This window comes from Sprattus sprattus (genome assembly GCF_963457725.1).
Source record: "Sprattus sprattus genome assembly, chromosome: 2".
Classification (NCBI taxonomy): domain Eukaryota; kingdom Metazoa; phylum Chordata; class Actinopteri; order Clupeiformes; family Clupeidae; genus Sprattus; species Sprattus sprattus.
Window position 1 is genome coordinate 38,153,154 of NC_137921.1, and position 18,428 is coordinate 38,171,581.

General features: G+C 46.2%; 1 protein-coding gene across 1 annotated transcript in view; it reads left to right on the plus strand.

Annotated features, from left to right (window-relative positions):
• The window catches only part of ralgps2 (Ral GEF with PH domain and SH3 binding motif 2), a gene marked incomplete at its 5' end in the record, with an annotated part of 75,320 nt that extends 61,508 nt beyond the window's left edge, over nucleotides 1–13,812 (plus strand). The window contains 8 exons of the mRNA XM_080833632.1: nucleotides 955–1,103; nucleotides 1,365–1,419; nucleotides 2,243–2,320; nucleotides 3,595–3,700; nucleotides 9,974–10,066; nucleotides 11,316–11,421; nucleotides 12,667–12,758; nucleotides 13,764–13,812. Coding sequence (XP_080689758.1) covers nucleotides 955–1,103; nucleotides 1,365–1,419; nucleotides 2,243–2,320; nucleotides 3,595–3,700; nucleotides 9,974–10,066; nucleotides 11,316–11,421; nucleotides 12,667–12,758; nucleotides 13,764–13,793 — 709 coding nt within the window. The 3' untranslated portion in view covers nucleotides 13,794–13,812. The remainder of the gene's footprint in view (nucleotides 1–954; nucleotides 1,104–1,364; nucleotides 1,420–2,242; nucleotides 2,321–3,594; nucleotides 3,701–9,973; nucleotides 10,067–11,315; nucleotides 11,422–12,666; nucleotides 12,759–13,763) is intronic.
• Between the last annotated feature and the right edge of the window lie 4,616 nt (nucleotides 13,813–18,428).

The following is an 18,428-nucleotide window of genomic DNA, read 5'->3' on the forward strand; positions in this document are numbered from 1 at the left end:
TGTAGTGGGAACTGATTGCAGGCAAATCGACTTAAAAAAGAAATGCAGTTCGCTGAACCGCGCTGTGTGAATTTGCCAACATCATGTGAACCTACGGTGTGAGTCAACTGCTCTCCTGGTGATCCAGTCATCATTGATCATTCCTCAAAGCCTTTCACCAAGCAACTGTCCCACAACATAAACAGCCCCCGTCAAATTCTGCGCACAGTTGCCCCCGACCCCCCTGCGGTTTTACAAGCCTCATGCAGGGACGTCGGACGTTACCGGCTGTCTGAGTCATGTTCGCCGCTGGAGGGACTACATGGCGTAAACAGCCAGCCCGATGAGTCATGTCCCCAGAGCAGCCAGGTCACAGTATGCCCTCTTTCACTGCTGCTGCTGCTCCTCCTGCTATGTACTCTGGAAAGATCCTTCTGGAAGGAGGTTTTGAGCGAGACATGGCTCAGAGGTCTGCTGGGTCACTGGATCATCTTTTGATCGTGGCACTGGTGTTCCACTGACCTGGGATCTGAACCCTTTATGGCTGCTGTTCCCCAGTCCACTAGCCGCCCCTTCTTAATTATGTTCCTCCGGGGTCAACACAAATGTTTTGGTTGCGAGACTACACAAATAGCACCATGCAAAGTTATTAATTGTAGAATAACAATCAAAATCAAAATAACAACCAGGTTCGAGTGAACATCTTTGAAGTTTTTGTAAAAGTCAACAGTGAGCGAGGCAAAATTACCCTTGATTATCGAGTCCCTGGAGACCGGATCTCATTACTACCACTGCTCTATTAGTGCTGGTTTCTTGAGGCCTGTATGTGTGCATTCATTGCCCAGTTTGTTGAGACCTGCTTGTGTGTGTTTGTTGAGGCCTGCCTGTGTGTGTTTGTTGAGGCCTGCCTGTGTGTGTTTGTTGAGGCCTGCCTGTGTGTGTTTGTTGAGGCCTGCCTGTGTGTGTTTGTTGCAGCTTCATCCACAAGACCAACGTGGAGTTCAAGAGCGCCACCTTCCCCAACGCAGGCTCCAGACACCTGCTGGACGACAGCGTCCTGGAGAGCCACACTCCTGCGAGAGGCCAGACCGAGAGCTCCACACTATCAAGCGGCATATCACTGGGTACACACACACACACACACACACACACACACACACACACACACAGACTCCGACATATTTAATATTTTATTTTATTCCATATTACAAGTCAAGTTTTCTCAGGAATTACATTTTGAGCAGTTCCGCATTTCATTATGGTTGAACAGTTTTCATTCAGAGAAGGCAACATAGATTCCATAGAAACATGCCTCCACATATGTAATTACAGCTCCGTTCCAGTGATGTACTCTTTTTTTCCCCTCAAATGTTGTGTGTGTGCAGGAAGCAGCGAAGGCTCCGAACTCAGTGAGGAGATGTCGTGGCCTGCCTTTGAAAGGTAAAAATGTAACGCACACGCACACACACACACACACACACACACACACACTCTCTCTCTCACACACACAGACACACACACAGAGTCTTGTCAAAGTTCAAACCATTCATCATCGTTTGCCACACAAGCCCCCTACAGGCGTATAACCCATACTCAGTTGTATTCACTAGCAGTAAGCTAACATGAAAAACTGTGTTTTTGCTGCCCGTTTGCTCTTCTGCTGAGCCCAGCTGCGCTGCTTCGCCTCTGCTAAAGAGCTTTTTGTGTGCAGCTCAGCCGTCTCTTCCCCGGTTTCAGTCATGATCCGGACTCCCCTCACAGTTTAACACTGGGGCCAGGACCATTAGCACTAAAGCCTGTTTAGATGGAGAGAAACGTATCCGATGCTGTGTTCTTATCAGACTCTTATCCCTAACAGCGTGGCTTGGATGAGCTCCCAGTCCTGGAGTGGTTTTACTTAAGGCACTGTAAGGAAATATGTAGTAGGAGTACATGGGCACGGGGACGTTAAACACCAGCGAGTTGTCCTTCTCCTTATGGTGTTGTTAAATGACGTTTGGAGAGCCCTCCTAACACACGTACACATGCAGAGGTACACCTATAAACATGCATCTACGCACACACGCACACATACACACACACATACACACACACACACACACACACACGCGCACACACACATTCATATTTGCATACAGGTTCTGACAGGCCACTATGCTCTCTCCCTCATTGTGTCTTCACTGACCTCCCTCATTGACCACCTTTGACCCCTGCCTATCATCCCCCCTCCTCTTCCTCCCCCTGTCACTGAAACCCCCCACAGGACGCGCTTCTATCACTCTCTGGGCCCCATCACCCGGGTGGCCCGCATTTCATGCAGAGGAGTCCTCAAGCCCAGCAGGTACTAAGTGACCCCAACCCCCCCCCCCCCCCCCCCCCCCCCACCCCCCCAACACTGCCCTTCGCCCCCCGCAAATCTCTTCTGCCACTCTCCTACGCCCCTCTCACCCTCCACCTGCACCTCCTGGCAGGGCGGAGCAGAGGGGAAGGCTGCTGCAGTGTGTAGTGCCTCTAGCATGTTGTGCGTCACGGGCCATAATCGGGTGTCGGGGCTCCCCTGAATCTGAATCTGTCACAGTAGCCTGTGTGGTGGTGGAGGTGGAGGTGATTTTCAGTGATTTTTTTCCCCAAGTGCTGCAAATTGCAGCATGCTGTTTAACCCCAGACCTTCCTGCTGGTAGAGATCCCTGCTTTTTTGTGTCTTCTGCTTTCTATCTTTGTCTCTCTATCTCTCTTCTTGCTCCAACTCTGTCTGTCTTGCTATATCGATTTTGTACTCTGCTGCCTATTATCCACGTGAGTATCTTCATGGTGCTATTTTCCCTCTCCTCCTCTCAAATGGCACTTTAAGTTGTTTTACACTTTGTTTCAAGGGGTGTATCCTTTGGCTCTTACAAAGAATGTCCCTTTTGGTTAGGTTTTTAGGGCTCATTTCAATGGTGTGTGTGTGTGTGTGTGTGTGTGTGTGTGTGTGTGTGTGTGTGTGTGTGTGTGTGTGTGTGTGTGTGTGTGTGTGGCTTTGGAGGACATGCTGTACTGGTATAAATCCATGGCCCATATCTGCAATAAAGGTCTGGGCTGGGTCTGGGGCCAGCTGGCAGAGAGAAAGAGGGGGGGTGGGGGGGAGGGGGACTCAGAGGAGAGGATGTTTCATCCCACCAGTGGGAAAACACAGCATTGGCTTTAGATGGTGAGGATGGTTGTCAGTGTAATTGTAGAGAGGTATGTATGTGGCTCAGCGCATCTTCAGCTTAAAGTGCTTAAACGAAATCAGGCCAACATTAAAAGGTTTTATACAGTGTGGCTACACAAACAAACACACCCTTTAACTGTTGTGCTGTTGGTAGTGAGCAATGTGTTTATTAGTGCTTTTGTGATGTCATTGCCCATGTTTTGAGAGACTTTTTAGCGTTGGAACTTTAAAGGTAAATGTGGGCAAATACATCAACTAATTTACCCAGAAAAACAAGCATTTTGAGTTTGATAGCCCTGAATTTGATAGCCTCTTTCACTTTTACTTCACTTCACCCTTTGGGATTTGGGCTTGCTGTGCGTGCGTGCGTGGGTGCGTGGGTGCGTGCGCGTGTTAACCTTTCTTTCTCTGTCCCTGTGTAGCTCGGCTGAGTCTGAGGAGCTGGCTGTGCATCTGTACCCAGGGGCTGTGACGCTGCAGGGTGTCCTGCGCCGCAAAACTGTCCTCAAAGAGGGCAAGAAACCCACGGTGAGAAAACTCACACATGCACAGTACACCTTTCACGCTCCTTAGCTGTCTTCCGATGTTGCTGCCCTGCTTCTTCACACTGTCCTCTGTCCCCTCTCCTCTCCTCCTTCCTTCCAGTCTCTTTGTCTCCCAAACTGAGACTCAGCAATTCTGTTTAACTCCTCCCTGGTATCCTATCTTTTCAACTTCTTCCTTGCGACTCTCTTCTTCTCCCCTCCTCCCTCCTCTCCCCTCTTCTCTCCTCTACTTGCCTCCTCCCTCCTCTCCCCTCCTCCCTACCCTCTCCTCCCCTCTCCTCTTCTCCCATCCTCCCTCCCTCCTCTCCTCTTCTTTCCTCCTCTCCTCTCTCAGCGTTTCCCCCTTCCTCATTTCAGTGTCCTGTGAAATGTATTGGCTAAGATACCAACAGCCTCATCACATCTACGGTGTCCTCAGATAGACCCTGCTAGCACACTCTCTCTCTCACTCACACACTCACACACTCACACACTCACACACTCACACACACACACACACACACACACACACACACACACACACACACACACACACACAAATGTGTGTGAGTGCATGTGCAAGAGAGATCCAAGCTGTAAAAACTTGCTTTAAAATTCAGTTAGGGGAGCACAGGGACTCTTTGAAAGCCACATCTCGCTTCCTCTCTGCCTGTCAGTCATCTGCACAGTTCCCCCCCTCCCCCGTTTTTTCCCAAAAACGAATTTTGTTCATTCTGGCTTATTTTGTGTGTGTGTGTGTGTGTGTGTGTGTGTGTGTGTCACTCAGTCCCTTTTCACTTGAACTGTGATATTTCATTGTTTGTTTTTGAGCTGTTTTGGTGTGAGTCACATGACATATTTTAACACCTGAGTTTTCCCACACACCCACGTAAACCCACCGTCAACTAACTGTTATTGTGGCCTGCAAGTGTCTCTCGTCACTTGCAGGAAACAGCCAAAACCAAACTGCAGACCAGAACCCTGCTCCTGCAGTCATAAAGTTGTTCAATCTGCCCCAGGTCTACTTGCTCATAAATCTTTATTACAGCCTTCTATATAGAAGCATATTCTTATGCTGGGTTGCCAAGGTTGAGAGTTGGCCTTTGAATTTATTAAAAAGCCCATTATTTCGACATAATTTATTTTGGAGCAATTTTGATGTTTTAACTCACCTTTTTTATTATGTTATAGACCGCTAGAGCACAGACAGATGCGCACGTGCACACACACACACACACACAAGCACGCACGCACACTCTCACTCGCAATACACAGATCTTGTCCATTTCAAGTTTATGAGAGACTGTGTTTCCCATTCTGTGTCCCATTAAATACACTGTTATTTTCCACCCAACCACAGCCTTGAAGGATCTCTGTACACTCATCATCCAATCTCTCTCTCTCTCTCTCTCTCTCTCTCTCTCTCTCTCTCTCTCTCTCTCTCTCTCTCTCTCTCTCTCTCTCCCTCTCTACTTGCTCTCTCTCTCTCTCTCTCTCTCTCTCTCTCTCTCTCTCTCTCTCTCTCTCTCTCTCTCTCTCCCTCTCTACTTGCTCTCTCCCCTCTCTCTCTCTCTCACTCTCTCTCACTCTCACTCTCTCTCTCTCTCTCTCTCTCTCTCTCTCTCTCTCTCTCTCTCTCGACCTGAGTGGACGTGCGTGTGTGAGCTCCGTGAGTGAGTGTGAGTGAGCAAGTGCTACTTCTAACTTTTCTCCCTTTGTGTGTTGTTTATATGTGTTTAATCATTTAATTATTTTGGTGGCACTTTAGTTTTACAACTACTGGGGTTTTGGTTTAGCTGGGTGTTTGTAAATATCACTTCTTGTTTCCCCGTGGAGTCTGCGACCGGCTTGTTGCTGGGAGTATGGCGGCCGCGGGAAGCATGGATTTTGACAAACTAACTCGCCTACATGGTATCAAAGTTGAATGCACCGCAAGTGTGGAGAATGTTAGTTTGGCGGTTGGCATTTTAATTGGGCACGGTAACGTGAAGTCGGAATGAATAATGCGGTGGTGTTGTTTCTCAACACAATTGAGAACGCTAATGAGGTAATTGTGAGGGGTATAGTACTCAATGATTCCTACATGCCAGTCCTCCCACTCAGTACCCCCGCCAAGAAAGTTATAATTTCAAATGTACCCCCGTTCATCAAAGATGAGCTTATTGTTAAAGAGTTGCAACGCTATGGCAAGCTAGTTTCATCTGTTCGAAAAATCCCTCTGGGATGTAAATCGCCCCTACTTCGACATCTAGTGTCTTTTAGAAGGCAAGCATACATGGTCCTAAATAGTGGCATGGAGGAGATTGAGCTTGTGTTCAAATTAAGGGTGGACGGGTTCAATTATGTGGTGTATGCAACGTCAGACACTGCGTTGAAATGTTTCAGTTGCGGTGGAATAGGACACAGCGGGCGTTTTTGTCCCGGTAAAAAGGGCAACACAAAGGAGGACACTCCAGCCAAAACCAATGTGGCTGAGTCCCCCATAGTTGTTCCCCCAGATACTGAGGTAGAACCCTCGGAGGATGGGACCGAGGGAAGCGGACTTGAGGGGGGTCTTCAGTCCGTAGTGGATCTGATTGTGCTTTGCCCCGAAGCCGTGGCCGGTGATTCGGTGCTGATTGAGCCAGCCGTGGCAGAGGTAGCTGCGGCTGGACCAGGTGAAACTGCTAATGAGAAGGGGCATTCAGTAAAGACACTGACAGTGCCTCAACCGTCAGTGAATGTGGCTCAGGCTGAGGCTATTGACATAGACCCAGTCTTTAAAGTACCGGCGAAGAGAAAGATAGACCCGGTGGAGGTTACCGGGTCTAAAGTGAAAAAAGACACACACACGAGTGGTAATCTGGATAGCGATTGCGAATCCGTTGACTCAAACTGGTCCGAGTGTTCGCAGGGAGAGGCACAGCTCTCCAGCGAAGAAACGAAATATACTGCAGAGGCAATTGACCTGTCGCTAAGCGCCGCCCTTAGAACGCAGATGAACCAATGACATTCCAGCCTGAACTGTAAGTAAGTAAGTAAGTAAGTAAAATGTATTTATAAAGCACATTTCACACAGCTTTCACTGACCAAAGTGCTGTACATAAAAATAGTGATATAAATAAAATAAAGTAAAAAATAAGTAAACAAATAATTACAATATGAGACGAGCAACAGTAGACAGACAGAACAACAGAAACAATGACAACAGGAACAGAGACGGCAATGACAACAAGAGACATATACAGAGTTACAGATGAGGCAACAGACGGAGGGTTAGGAAGCTGGGAAGGATAGAGTGAAAAGGTGAGTTTTGAGCCTAGACTTAAAAACAAAGATGGACAGAGCATTTTTAATGTCCAGGGGCAATTGGTTCCACAGCCGTGGCGCTGCAACTGCAAAGGCTCTGTCACCTTTTCGCTTGAGCCTTGACCGAGGCACATGGAGGAGAGCATTGCCGGATGATCTGAGAGACCTGGGGGCTTGGTGTGGAGTGATGAGGTCAGAAATGTAACTAGGGGCCTGTCCATTAAGAGCTTTAAAAACAATCAGTAAAACCTTGAACTGAATTCTAAAATGAACAGGAAGCCAATGCAAGGAGGCAAGAACTGGTGTGATGTGGTCATGTTTTTTAGTGCCTGTCAGCAGTCTTGCAGCTGCATTTTGGGCCATCTGAAGGCGGTTTAGTAGGGACTGGGGTAGGCCTATGTATAAAGAATTACAATAGTCCAGCCGTGATGTAATGAAGGCATGGATGATTTTTTCCAGGTCTTTAGGAGACAGGAAAGGTTTTATCTTGGCAATTACGCGTAACTGGTAAAAAATGTTTTTAACAACAGCACAAATTTGCTTGTCAAGACAAAGCTCTGAGTCAAGGATGACACCAAGGTTTCTAGCATGGGACTTGACAAAAGGTTCAAGGTGATCTAGGTTGCTGACTATAGTGTGTTTTGATTTGGGAGGGCCAAAGATCATGACTTCTGTCTTATTGCTGTTTAACTGAAGGAAGTTAGTTGCCATCCAGCCTTTAATATCCTCCAGACAGTCCAGGAGAGGTTGTAAAGAGTCCTTAGACTTCAGTGGAAGATACAGCTGAGAGTCGTCTGCGTAGAGGTGGAATGAAATGTTATGTTTCCTGATAATGTTCCCTAGCGGGAGCATGTACAGGCCGAAGAGGACTGGTCCAAGGATGGACCCTTGTGGGACCCCATAGGAGACAGGAGCAGAGGATGAAAAGAACTGACTGATGGATACTGAGAAAGTCCTATGTTTCAGATAGGAGCTGAACCATTTGAGGGCTGTGCCTTTAATGCCAACCCACTGTTCAAGGCGGGTTAGAAGAGTGTAATGATCCACAGTATCAAAGGCAGCACTAAGGTCTAATAAAACCAGGATAGCATTTTCACCTCTGGGGATACATGGGGGTTGATAATGGAGTTTATGGTACCAAACAGAATTTGGGGTCTATGGGAATGTTAATTTATAATATCAGAGAAATGTTTGGCTCTGGCTTTTTTGGCTGCTGCCTGATAAGTCACTGGACTCGGACATCGGCTCCGATAACTCCATTGAAAACAACAGGGAGGAAACATGTTACAATAATTTAATGATCGATTGATGTTGCTTATGAAAAAAAACAAAACATGGTCAAACGATGTGCTTGGGGTACATGTAACACCGACAGTAGGTATCCCGATAGGCTGCAGAATGGGGTATATTTCATCCCTTTCCCCAAGCCACAACGGGACAAAAACAAGTGTGTAATTGTGGTAATGTAGTTTCAACATAAATGGCCAAACGATGTGCATGGGGTAGCCTAGATAAAACACTGATACGAGTTATCGTGAGAAGATAGGCAATGGGGTATATTGTATCTCATTTCCTAAACGAAAACAAGACCGGTCCAAAATATCTCCGGTGGATTAAGCTGTGTGACAGACCACACAGTGAACTATACGTTCATTAGCTTTCTGCCATACTCTTGTTAGAATTTCCCTTTGCTAAAGCAATCAACTAAGCCTACATGATAAAAGGCATAGGCCTACTCATTATTCACAGTACCTGCTTACTTTCACCACTGATGTTAGCTTAGGCAAGTTATCTCGGGTTCAAATTAGCTAACGTTAATGATTCAATAGCTGCGCTAGCGTAACTTTGTCAGTTATGGGACAGTTTATTAAACAACCGATAGGTTTAATAATGGATTAACATGACGACGTGAACGAAACACACGCATGCCGGTAATTAAAAAGGTTACATTAACAAGCTAGCTAGACAGTTAGGACCATAGCCTATGGTTAGGACACTGTCCTGTCAGGGGTAGGTTCCTGCTAGTTAATAAACGTAGGTGTACATATCGGTGCCTTCCAGATTAGTTAAATTAACTGACTGTGAATTCATTGTATCTTTCCCATGCGGTGCATGAACAATGCTGGTATTGGATGTATTTATCTGCAATCGCGATGACCGTGAGTTGAGGCTTCTCCCTCTTGCATTGAGCTCTGTAAATTCTCGCCTCAAATTTAAGCTTGTTATCCACCATATCGAGTTTTAAATTGTATACATATCCCTCCATTGCATATTTAAGTCCCTTTTGAAGGCTTCTAGGCGAAATCAGGTCCTTTTGTCTCCAAAAGTTGTCTAGAGCCTCTTGGGATATAGTTTTGTCACTGATAGCTGCCATTGTAAACTCTAGTCAGCTCTGATAAAGTGTCCGATTTAGCAGCTGTCACAATGGGGGGCGGGGCTTAGCGATAGGTCAATTAACAGTTTCCTACGCGACACGAAAGGGTTGCGGAAAGTGGAGGTGGAACTGTATTTTCCTGATTGCTCGCAGTTTGTTAACGATGTTGTCTGTTTCATGAGGGAGGGTGCATTTGAGGATAACGATGTTTTTCGTCTCCGGAAAATATTGAGCAAATTGAGGAAAAAGTTGCGTGATAAAACAACTAAGCCTACTTAGTTTATATGTATGTGTAAGGAAGGGTTTTGTATGACTTGTAATATTGTTTGCTCCTGTGTTGGAATAACTGAGCCTGGTTTCAATTGTGTGTTATAATGTACAGTGATTTTTGTTTCTGCAAACCAATGGCAAATATTTCTGTGAAAAAACTGTGTGCTCATTTGATGATGATTTTTCATTTCCGTTTGTTTTGAATAAGGTGTAAAATACTGTTGGCGTTACTGTTTACAAATAAAAGTTTTTTATAAAATCAAAAATCTCCCTCCCTCTCTACTTGCTCTCTCCCCTCTCTCTCTCTCTCTCTCTCTCTCTCTCTCTCTCTCTCTCTCTCTCTAGGTTGCATCATGGACTAAATATTGGGTGGCTCTTTGTGGGACTCATCTCTATTACTACCCTGCCAAGTCTCTCAAGGCCACTGAGAGGAAGCACGTGAGTCTCCCATGGCCAATGGTTCTCCCTCTTTCTCTCTTCATCCTTCTCTCCATCTCTCTCATTCTCTTCTCTCTCTCTCGCCATCTTTCTCTCCATCCCTCTGTATATGTGTCTCTTGTTTCTCTCTTCATCCTTCTCTCCATCTCTCTCATTCTCTTCTCTCTCTTTCTCTCTCCGTTTATCTCTCATCCCTCTGTATCTGTGTGTCTCTCTTTCTCTTGCCTCTCACTCACCCACACTAACCCACACTAACCCAAGCCATAGCCAGCAAGCACAGCATCACTGATCCTTCCTGCACCAGTGGCATCTCGCATCTGGACCACCCTAGGCTAGGCCCTCATACAGAACTGCCCGATGCGTCCAACGCCAGCTCTCCATGCAGTACAAGTGAAAGTGAGAGATCTAGGGACAGTCACAGTGACTGAGGGTTATGTGTCAGTAGTGGTAGTACTGCTAGTGGTGAAAGAGGGGAAATTGCAAGAGGTCGCCGAAAAAAACAAAAACCCCAAAAAATGTATTGGGAAGACAGAGGCTGAATGGACAGTATCAGTTTGACCGTTCGCCAGAGTGCTGTGCTCTTCCACTGAAACTGCACAGAAGCCCATGGGAGACCTGAAGCGAGGGAGTGAAGGGATTAGGGAGAGAGAGGGGTAAACTAATAACCAAAGGGATGCAAACCCTCTTCGCTCAGCATCCTGGGTAATCGCTCTGGTGCGGGCTGGACCGGGCAGCTGTTTGCACTCATTGGATAATGACACGCGTGACGTCATCAGCATTGGTCCAACTGTCACTCTCAGCCCTTGAGTAATGGGAACCGTATGCAGTAATGAGACACACACACACACACACACACACACACACACACACACACTAGCAGAGCCTTATAGTGTGTATTTACAAGTGTGCGTGCATGTTTGTAGGAGTATTTGAATACCCCAATGCATGCACGCCATTTTAAAGCCCATCTCTTTGAGCGTTTGTTTGTTCTCGCGTCTGCATTGTGTTGGTCCCACATGTGGTCTTGTGACTCATGTCTAACATCACTGTCTTGAAAAAGCAGCCATTTAGAGTAAAGCAGGCTCTGGGTGTTAGACGCACATCAGGAAATGATTGTACCATAATGGTTGACATTTAAATAATGATGGCATAAAAAAATCTTCCCCCCCCTCCTCCACACTGTCCTTTTCTTCCCACTCATCCTTCTCTTTTCTTTCTCTTTTATCTCCTCCCTTCATCCTTCCTGCAGTTCAAGTCGACGTCCAGTAAGAACACGTTGGTCGTGGGCCTGATGGCCATGATGCCTGATGACCCAGAGCATCCCGACGTCTTCCTGCTGACTGACTCTGAGCAAGGTGAGACAGACAGCCAATCTCAACGCACGGTCATACAGGTCTAGCCAATCACAGTCCACGTGTCGTTCTCTCATCCCTGCTGAGGTTTAAATGCACGCACGTGTAAATACACACACTTAAACAAAAAGATGCCTCATCTCATGGAGTTACTATTAAGGCCACACACACACACACACACTTCCACTTGGTCCTGCGGTGTCTCAAGCTTAGTCAGCCATATGTAAATGTTTTTCCGCACTTATGCACGTGTATACACACCCACAAACGCGCATACAGACACACATTGTCAAGCTCACATGCACACCAGTGAACGGAACCCCCTCAACCCATGTACCACAATATACTCACTCACACGTGTGTACTCTTTCTCTCTCTCTCTCACTCACACACACACACACACACACACACACACACACACACACACACACACACACACACACACTCGTGGGAGTGCTGTCTGTCTGGCTCTGCGGAGGTGGGCCCAATGCATACTTGCCATTTTTCACTGTCTCACTCATCATCTGTTCCACATCCCCTCCACTTTTATGGATCCCGCTGGCCCCAGATTACATCACTGCAGCTGTCTCTGTCTCTGTGTGTGTGGGGGGGGGGTGCATGCATGCGTGTGTAAATGTGAGTGTGTGCCTGCGTGTGTAAATGTGAGTGTGTGCATGCGTGTGTAAATGTGAGTGTGTGCATGCGTGTGTAAATGGGAGCGTATTTGCACCTATAGGTGCATGGTTGCAGTGATCAGTCACCTGCTGAATCACCCTTGAGAGTTTGGGTGGTGGTGATCCAAGGGGATGATGTATAACATTGAATGGAAGAAAAATGAGGATAAAGAAGTTGTGAATAACTTTTAGACAGGGCCTCATCTCATCTGTCTCCATTGAGCACCATGTCCTTCAGTTCTGGCTGATTTGCTTTAGCCCCAAGTGCTCAAGGCCAATACGAGACCTTTGTGGCCATCTCTCTCTCTCCCTCTCTCTCTCTCTGTCTCTCCCCTCTCTCTCTCTCTACTTTCATTCTCTCTCTCTGGTGGTGGCCCTTGAGTGCTGCTATGGAGAGCAGTTGAAATATGAGTAATGTGTTGTTATTGGTTGTGTTCCACGGAGCCTTGTATGTGTGTGACCCATTGCCTTTTTTCCAGACCTGCAACAGTCGAAGAGTCTATTTAAACAGCTGCTTTCTCTCTGTTTATGTGTGTGTGTGTGTGTGTGTGTGTGTTCCTCTTCCTTCTCGCAGGCAACTCGTACAAGTACCAGGCAGGCAACAGGATGAACGCCCTTCTTTGGTTTAAACACCTAAGCACAGCATGCCAGAGCAACAAGCAGCAGGTGTGTGTGTGTGTGTGTGTGTGTGCGTGTTGATGTGTATGTGTGTGTGCTGATTTGTATGTGTGTGTGTGTGCGCATTTATGTGTGTGTGTGTGTGTGTGTCTGCGAGCGCGTTGATGTGTGTGTGTGTGTGCGCGTTGATGTGTGTGTGTGTGCGCGTTGATGTGTGTGTGTGCACGTTGATGTGTGTGTGTGTGTGTGTGTGTGTGTGTGTGTGTGTGTGTGTATGTGTGCGCGTTGGGTTTTGTGTGTGCGTGTTGATATGTATATGCGTGTGTGTGTGTGTGAGTGAGCATACAAGTGGGAGAATGGCTCTGTGTGTGTGAGTAATTGTTTCTTAATAGGCCTTAGAACCACACAAATGTCTAGCTCTATATGGGGGCGGCTTATGAATACAGGGATGCACTTAACAAATGGGCTCTTTATGATCCAGGCAACCCAAGTAGACCTGAGGCGCTCCAGTATGTGTTAAAGCCCTCACAGACAGCAGAGTTGTTAAAAGCCCTCACAGAAAGCAGAGTTGCTGGAGTGGAAGCGCCTTGGGATTTAAACTATATGGCATTATTGAGCTGTCGCTCACACGTTAGTCTTCTATCCAGACGTGTTCCACTTTAATGCACTAGTTTTCAAATGACTCTGGGGAGACGGAGGCTCACTGTGGTGCCTTCAGAGCTTTTGGGAGTTTTATTGACGGTTTTCAGTTTGCCATGTTACAATACCCTAAGGAAGTGTACTTAGGAGGAACTTGTGCGTGTCTATAGTGTTAGTCTCTATATGGGGAGTAGTATCAGACATCGCCCCCTGGTGGTGACAGAAAAATGTGTGTGTGTGTGTGTGTGTGTGTGTGTGTGTGTGTGTGTGTGTGTGTGTGTGTGTGTGTGTGTGTGTGTGTGTGTGTGTGTGTGTGTAAGAGAATGTGTGTGTGTGTGTCTGTGTACGCATGTAAGCTGCTTGAAATCATTAAAATCCATACATGAGAATGTAAGCCTTGCCACTGCATTTCAGGTCCCAGCTAATCTGATGTCCTTTGAGTGATCCGCATGGGACGACACAGACCAACAGATGGAGAGCAAACAGGAAAACCAAACAGAGGAGAGAGAGAGAGGGAGAGAGAGAAAAAAGAAGGGTGGCGGAGGAGAAGAAGAGAAGAGAAGAAGGGTAGAGACTCAACAGTACTCAGAGCTTGCCACTGCCATGAGCCCACCCCTCAGCCTCACTGCTACCCACCACAACCCCACTTGCCACCATTGCCTTAAGGAGTGGTGTGTGTGTGTGTGTGTGTGTGTGTCGTGTGTGTGTGTGTGTGTCGTGTGTGTGTGTGTGTGTGTGAACCTACAGACACTCAGCAGCCGAAGCAGCACAGTTGCAGTGCCCCTCACCTGAGACTGCATCAGGCCCATTGATGGGGACCCTGGGCTTGGTCTCGTCTTCCTCCTCCTCCTCTCTCTCTCGCTCTCCCCCTTGCTTTCTCTCGATCCACCTATTTTACCTTTTCTACACTTTGCTCTGGACCGTCAAACCAGCACCGCCACCAGAACTCTCAGAGCCTGACCCAAAAAGAAACGAGAGGAGAGGAGAAGAGAAGAGAAGAGAAGAGGACGCCAGTGATGAACCTCGCTGGGGACCTTTTGGGACCTTTCATCTACAGAGACCACAAGAGGTCTTTAATCCTCTCCTCTTTGGTGACTGTTATGTTTTTGTTGTTGTATTACTTATTTTTGCTTTGAGTGTTGGTTATGGGACGTGTGTAACTGTGTGTGTGTGTGTATTGAGTGTTGATTGTGTGTGTATGTGTGTAGTAGTGTGCAGTAGTGTGCGTGCACCCCTCACTCAAAAATGGCTGTCTAACTCCTCTAATCAGCCTCTAAAGGAAACAGACTTCTTGACTATAAAATGAAGTTTGTCTCACATGATTTCACCCTCTTTTTCACTTGATCTCACTCTCATACACAGTTCATAAACACACACACGCATACATACACAAATCGATTTTCTTACACACTCGACTTGGGCTCAAGGAAGCAGGACACAAGATTTTCAACACGTGTTTTACACAAGCAAGTAGAAGTTTCACACTTGCAAAACTAATTGTGACATGCAGAAATGTAAAAAGGGCTCCAACACTTGATGGATACCAGATGAAAAACTCTTTTGAAAGATTATTTACCCCTCATTTCCCCCTCCTTTTCCCCTTGCATCTTCTCTGTGTGCTCACCTGCAGATCTGAAGCGCGAGAAGGACAGATTGTGAAATAGGGGAGGAAGTATAGGGCACTGAAGTTAATTTGATGAAAAGGTCTCTTTTCAGTTTCGTTTTTCTTTTCTTTTCTTTCATGGCTGAAGGATGAACTCAATCTGACGTGATATGGAGGTAGTCTCCCATTTTCTCACTGTGATGGCCGGTGGGAATGTGACCTTTTCAGAGGGAGATATTTTGTGAGCAGCCGTTTACTGTAATCTGCTGCTGCACGGCCCTCATGTGTGAGACTGGTCACCCCTGTAGAAACCCCCCTCCCCCGTCTGCCAACAATGCGTTTGGGTGGGTGTGTGTGTGTGTGTGTGTGTGTGTGTGTGTGTGTGTGGAAGAGATGACGGCTACCCTCACATAAAGTGTGAAAAGCTGAAAGAAGAAAGTCAACAACGTCAGTGTGAGAACATGTTTTTTTTTTTATAATTATTTTGAGCTTTTAGATGAGGTCAGCCACAGCCCAGGATGAGTGGCTTCATATACTCTTTTTCTGTATGTCTGTCTCTTTTGCATGTGAGAATGTGTTCATTCCCAGTCTGACATTAACACAAAGCTATTTTGGAGCCATTAGTTATCTGTTTTTAGTTTACTTTTTATTATATTTTTTTATGGCTGTTTTAGTTTTCAATCTGATTTTGGGAGGTTGTGTACAGTATTATGGTGTAGACCAAGTTGCACATGTCTAGGTTGTTTTAATTGTCTGTTACCTTTTTATGTTGCATTTCTTTAAATGTTTTTTTTTGGTACCGTTGTTGATTGTATTTGTAATGGATGACCGTTTCATGTCTCAGCCATGGAAAGTACTATATTCTGCGGAGCAACGTCCTTTTCACTTAAGATGGGCCTGGACAATGGTCTGGCAGGGCGTTTAGGAGTTGTGGGAGTGTGTAAGTGGCATATGATTATATTAACTAAAGACTTTTAACCCATTTTAACATTTATTACAATCCAACTCCAACTCCAGAGTCCGCTAAGCTAGACTTTGATGCGCAGATCTTTTCTGGACATTTCAGATTTTGTGATAGTGTGTTATGGGTGTGTGTGTGTGTGTGTGTGTGTGTGTGTGTCCTGTGCACAAAAAAATCTCTGCAGTCTGCTCAGACTGCTTGTGGGAGAGAGTCAAATGGAGGTTAGCATTTACCAAAACCCATTTCTGTTGAACGAGGGGGTGTGCAGGTGGGTGGGTTTTTCATATGGGGCACAGTGGATCTACCGTCATATCCTTTCTGCAAGACAACAATGTGCTCGAGTCTGATCAAATTACCTGATACTGAGGGAATGCTACTGTTAGTGGTCCAGTTCAGCAATGAGTGGGGGGGGGGAAATCAGAGCCACCCATGGTGGTGGTGTCTGCGGAGGGCTCCACCTTTTGCCAGCCTCCTCTGTGGTTTACACTGACCTTTTGGATCATTTGACATTTCATTTTCTTGGTAAAAGACTTGTACGTTTCATTGAAAGTGGGGGTAGTTAAGCATTGTTAGCTGGCAGTGTTCAGCAGTAGTTAATCCTGATGTTTCAATGATTGACTGCAACAAATGTACAGTGAGGAATGGTTGATGGAGTTTGTAGCCAATTGGTCCTCAGGGATCAGTTGTTTTGGAACAAACAGAAATGTCAGATTGGGAAGATTAAATGGAGAGGATGTAGCCATCTCGTTGTCCGGAACAAGACCTCCCTTGTTATGATGGATCTGATTGATAATGGATGTTAAACAATCCAAAATCAAAGGTCCTCTCTTTTGCCTGTTAAAATGGCCCACACTGTGTGTAAAGTCACCTGAGGTGTCTACATGGACATGTGGAAAACTTGAAAAGGTATTGCTGTACATCTGGCAGCCAACACAAGCACGTATGTGCTAGTGAGTCAAACGGCATGGCTGGGGTCATTAGCGAACAAACTCAAATACGTAGAAAGCTTCTAGCCCTGTGTTCGAAACAAACCCACACATTTTGTTTCACCTACTGTTTCCAATTTAGCCCTTCAGTGAAACCAACATAGGAACAGATGAGAAGGAGCTTTTGTGCACAACCAGGTGAACCGACTCTTCAGAGAATTAGAAATAGGGGGGTGGGGGTGGGGGGTGAAAGCCAGGCACTTTCAGGTGAGGCACTTCACTTATCTGATATGATTTGCAGTGTTTAAAAAGCTCCTGACCTTTTTTTGCAAATTACTTTGACAAACAGTGATTGCATCACCAGCCCGTGACCCATTTTACCGCCTCTCTCTCTCCCTTTCTCTCACTGTTTCTCATCTATCAGGCTGTGGCTGGTTTGGACGAGAGATGTTTCAGGGGGAAATTAACAAAACCTAGAAAGAGGGCGGGGGATCAATACTAATCAAAAGCATTTATACAAAGAGAACTGGTCTGAATACTGTGAATGCTTTACTCAGGAGCTGCAAATCTATTTATGTCGGCCCTCAACACCACACTGGGTTTTCCACTCTACTTTCTGTGCCATCCTCCGACTGTAGACTGCCTGCAGGAGGCATACCGACTCTCATCCTTTCTCCACAACAGCAGTTCCTCTCCCCCAGCATTTTATCCACAGTTCTTGCTCCTTCGTCTTTTGCTCAATGTTTACACAAGCGTCTATGGTATCCGTAGTAGAGGCACAATGTGCTGGATTCATACGGTAGAGCACAGCCAACGTGAAAAAGGTAAGCAGGGTCAGTTAGATGTATGCTTTTTGCTATTGTCCGTTCATTCAGTGTCCAAAGGGCAAATAGTGGGCTTATTTGGTTAAATTGGTTGCCTTGGCATCAGTCAATCAAACGAGCTATGTCTGTGCGTTATAAGGAACTAACTGTAATATACAGGAATACATGCAAAAATGAAGGTTCCATTTGACGGGTGGCCCTTGTGTTTTATCCAGTCATTTTCCCTAAAACAGTGCTGGAGAAGTAAATGGGTTGAGTTTTTTTGTTTTTTGTCTTTGTCTGAGTGGAGCCCATACTCCTTGTTTGAAGGTAACGTCTTGGGGCTTTGGGGCTGACTAAAGCATTACTCTATGAGTGTGTGGTCTAGGCGGTGCAATTCATTTGGCATATTGCCTAGAAAGCAACTCATGAGTCAGAGGATGCGAGATGATGCAGTTTGCCATACAATCCCCGGGCATCTCTCGAAATACTCCAACCCTTCGTCCCCGTGTCTCGGTTGATGACGCCACGCACCCCACCCCCAAACACACACATGCACAAAATCACCTCACTGCCCACCAAAAGGACATGTACCATAGCCAGCACTATGACCTCAAACCAGAGTGATGTGCAACTGGGTTCCTAATGAAAGTTGGCACAATAAATACTTCTCTACATTTTTACCTTGTTTGATTGGTTTATTTTTTGTTATTCACCTTTGTACTGAAATATTGTGGACACAGCTTAAATGCTGCGTTGACTGGGGTGAGGTGAATGACTTGTGGG